The sequence below is a fragment of the Plasmodium cynomolgi genome (genome assembly GCF_000321355.1).
Source record: "Plasmodium cynomolgi strain B DNA, scaffold: 0108, whole genome shotgun sequence".
Taxonomy (NCBI): domain Eukaryota; phylum Apicomplexa; class Aconoidasida; order Haemosporida; family Plasmodiidae; genus Plasmodium; species Plasmodium cynomolgi.
Window position 1 is genome coordinate 764 of NW_004192723.1, and position 3,389 is coordinate 4,152.

Sequence of the window (3,389 nt, forward strand, 5' to 3'; positions counted from 1 at the left end):
TTTTGAAACATTAGATACATAATTGTATGCATGGCACTTATCGGCAGAAGCGGTGCGCCTGTTTGTTTGCATTGCAACTGCGAGAAGTTTCTCCAACGGAACATCCCGATAGCGGGGAGTTTAACAAACGTGCCGTTCCAAGTAGGTCGCTTTCGAAGGAAGGAGATTAAGGGTGGTAATATATATATATATAATATACATACGCGCTTAGGGACGGAAGGAAGGCCATCCCAGGCAGTGCACCATTTATTAACATGCAAAGGGAAAATTTTTTTCGTATTTCGCCTAGGCACATTATTACCCCTTATTTGTATTGCATAATTGTGCAGCATATTTATTTCCCATGACATATAATATCTCCGCTACGCGTGACTGTTAACGAGGGTAAAATAGCCCTTACAGCAAAGTGTGCCATCGTGAAGAAAAAAAAAAAAACGCCCCCCACAGTGCATACATAATATTACATATGTATATAATATCTGCTTGTGGGTGATGCTGATTGGCTCGCTGCAACAACTTCACATCAACCTCCCCTGGAGAGAAACGAGAACTCAGGGAGCCAGAAAGGTACTAGCCATGCTGGAAAAAAAGTCCAGAATCATATTATAAATAATCAACAACCCCCTAAATACATAAAAATATATAAAAATATATTACTGAGATCTTGACCATCTCACTACTAAATTGAAAATTGCCTTCAAAAAAGGAGACTAACCTTTTTTGTTTATTATTTTTCTTTAAAACATTATAAATATATTTTACATTGGTACAAATCCCCAATTTAAATTTATTTTAAAAAGAAAAAAAAAATTTTTTTTTCAACTAAAGATACTAGCACATAAATATATAAACTTATTTTGATTAATCATCCTGCTAGGTATATTTTGCATTTCGTCAAAATAATAAAATAATATAACTCAATAGACATTTGAGAATACGTAATGTGATGACCGATAAATAAAACCTAACACTTGAACACTGAATACTATATAATAAACCCTAACGTAAACAAAAAACTAGATAAAAATTCAGAAACAGTACCTAAACATAAAAATAAATATAAAACTGATCATAAAAACTGAAAACAAAACTCATAACCCTTAATCATAACCCTAAACCCTGTAACCTAAACCAAAAAACTGAATTCTAAAACCTGAACCATAAAAACTAATCCTAACTCTTCGAACAGTAAACTCTATAATTTGAAACTAAATCCTAAACCCTAAATGCTGAATATGAACCCTGAACCTTAAACCCAAATCCCTAAACCTGGGCAAAGTTTCTTACGCACCTATTCTAACCACATAAATAATTTCTTATATAAATTTATTATACATACAAACAGATATATCGATATACATTTCAACGTAGGGAACATAGAACAAAAAAAATGGCACCGGGAGTTCAGGTTGGTCATTCCTTCTTTAGAGTAGATGCATAAATATTATGAATACAGTAATTTATACCCAATGGAATAAAAATGTAAGAAATGTATGGGAAGCACTTAAATATTTTAATTCCACGGTGAATTATATTCTTAGGGACAAAAAGTAGATAAGTTACCCTCACAAGAAATATACGATAAATTCGAGAATGCGGAGAACTGTGCACACCTTGGAAGGGGGAAGAGCAAAGCGGAAATAGTGGGAAATGTGAAGCTTGTCCTGGGATTATATCAAATAAAAGAAGAAAAAGTAGCCACAGAAATTTTCAATGCCTGGTGCCACGCGTGTTCAGAGGGGGGGGACCAAGATTCCCAGAATAATGCTTGCCACTTCCTATTTTATTGGATAGGTGACAGAATAAAGGATAAATTGAATGTCATTGAACTTTACGATGTCATGAAAGTAATTTACCATAATCTACCGCTTGGCCAATGTAATAATAATTGCAGAAATATATATGATGATATAAGCGGAGCTTTCTTCAAATGGGCTAAGGATTTATGGGACTATGAATATAACTTTAGTACTTTGAAAGGGCAGCGTGACTGTAGTGGATATACATCTAATCCTAAATATACTGAGCAATTAACGGCATCGCAGGAAGCATATAAGGAGTTATGTGACAGATGTGATGATAGTGTAGATAGTTATTGTATGAAAATTAAAAGGGAACATATAGATACGAAAAAGTGCCGGACTTGGAAGCCAACGGGATTAAACTGTAAAATAATACAGGAATCGGTGGTCCCATAACCTGTGACAGAAGAGGCGAATGAAGTGCAACGTGATCATAGTCCTGGAAGGGCGGGTCTTGCAGCAGGTAGCAAAAATATGTGCATATAACACAAATATGTATTATAACCCAAATATGTGCATAACCCAAGAGTACTATTACAGAAACACACGTGCACAAGGCAACTGCACCCTGTAGGTGCACCTAAGGAGTGAAGTATACATATTTCTCACTACGTCAGAACAAACCTTCCCTTTCTATTTTTCATTTGAAGAACAGGTTTCGGAGCCTGAGGAAACTGAGGAAGAACCTTCAGGAGAACCTGGGGATGTTCAAGATTTACGTACAATGGATATGTCAGAAAATACACTTGTAGTAGATGCACCCTCCCTCCCTGGTAGTACCATTAGTGCTTCTGCTTCTGTCGCTACACTAATAGGAATGTCACTTGCATCCTTCCTTTTGTACAAAGTATAATTACCACAAAAATTACCGCAATACAATATACACATTAAAATGTGTATATATATATGTATATATGTATGTAACATAATTTGGTGCACATTGTTTCTATGGACCGAACGAATAAATACTAAAGTGAATTGTACTGTACTGTACATATACATATATAATACATGTAACACATTGGTACAATTCTCACTTTATTTTTTTTTAGTATACTTCCTTACCTTCCTGGATACTTAGTCATTTTGGTAATCAATTTAGAAAGGGTCCTGGAAGGAGCAAAAGATCCACTGAACGTCACTTTGGCAATTTAATAGACACGTCCACAATAACTCCAACAGAATATGATTCAACGGACACTTCCACAATAGGTGATTTCGCAGAAACTAATTTCATATATAGCAGACCACCAAGTGTAGGAATGGAAGGAACAAATAATAAAAGGAAACAAAAACAAAAGAATATTAATTATGGGGGAATGTAATACTTTCCCCATTATAATTAGTATGTAATGTTTTTTCCATTCCCCCCTAAGGTACTCTGTGTGACGGGGTTCTTTTTCCATATAATTCCGCATGACACTGCGTGATATGAATAATGAGTGTAAGGAGTAGCAAGCATTATAGAATGTCCCTCTTTTTTATGCATATGTGCATCATAGTCACCCAAACTGTTTCACATAAAAATTGTGGACTCCTATATTTCGTATTTTATGCGTTACATAAGTATAAGTTAATAGTAGGAAC

General features: G+C 34.9%; 1 protein-coding gene across 1 annotated transcript; it reads left to right on the forward strand.

Annotated features, from left to right (window-relative positions):
* Positions 1 to 1,390: 1,390 nt before the first annotated feature.
* Positions 1,391 to 2,198, forward strand: PCYB_002330 (hypothetical protein; the record flags this gene model as incomplete). The annotated part of the gene is made up of 2 exons (XM_004227654.1): positions 1,391 to 1,408; positions 1,542 to 2,198. 2 exons carry the CDS (start codon positions 1,391 to 1,393, stop codon positions 2,196 to 2,198), a joined length of 675 nt encoding a protein of 224 aa, XP_004227702.1.
* Between the last annotated feature and the right edge of the window lie 1,191 nt (positions 2,199 to 3,389).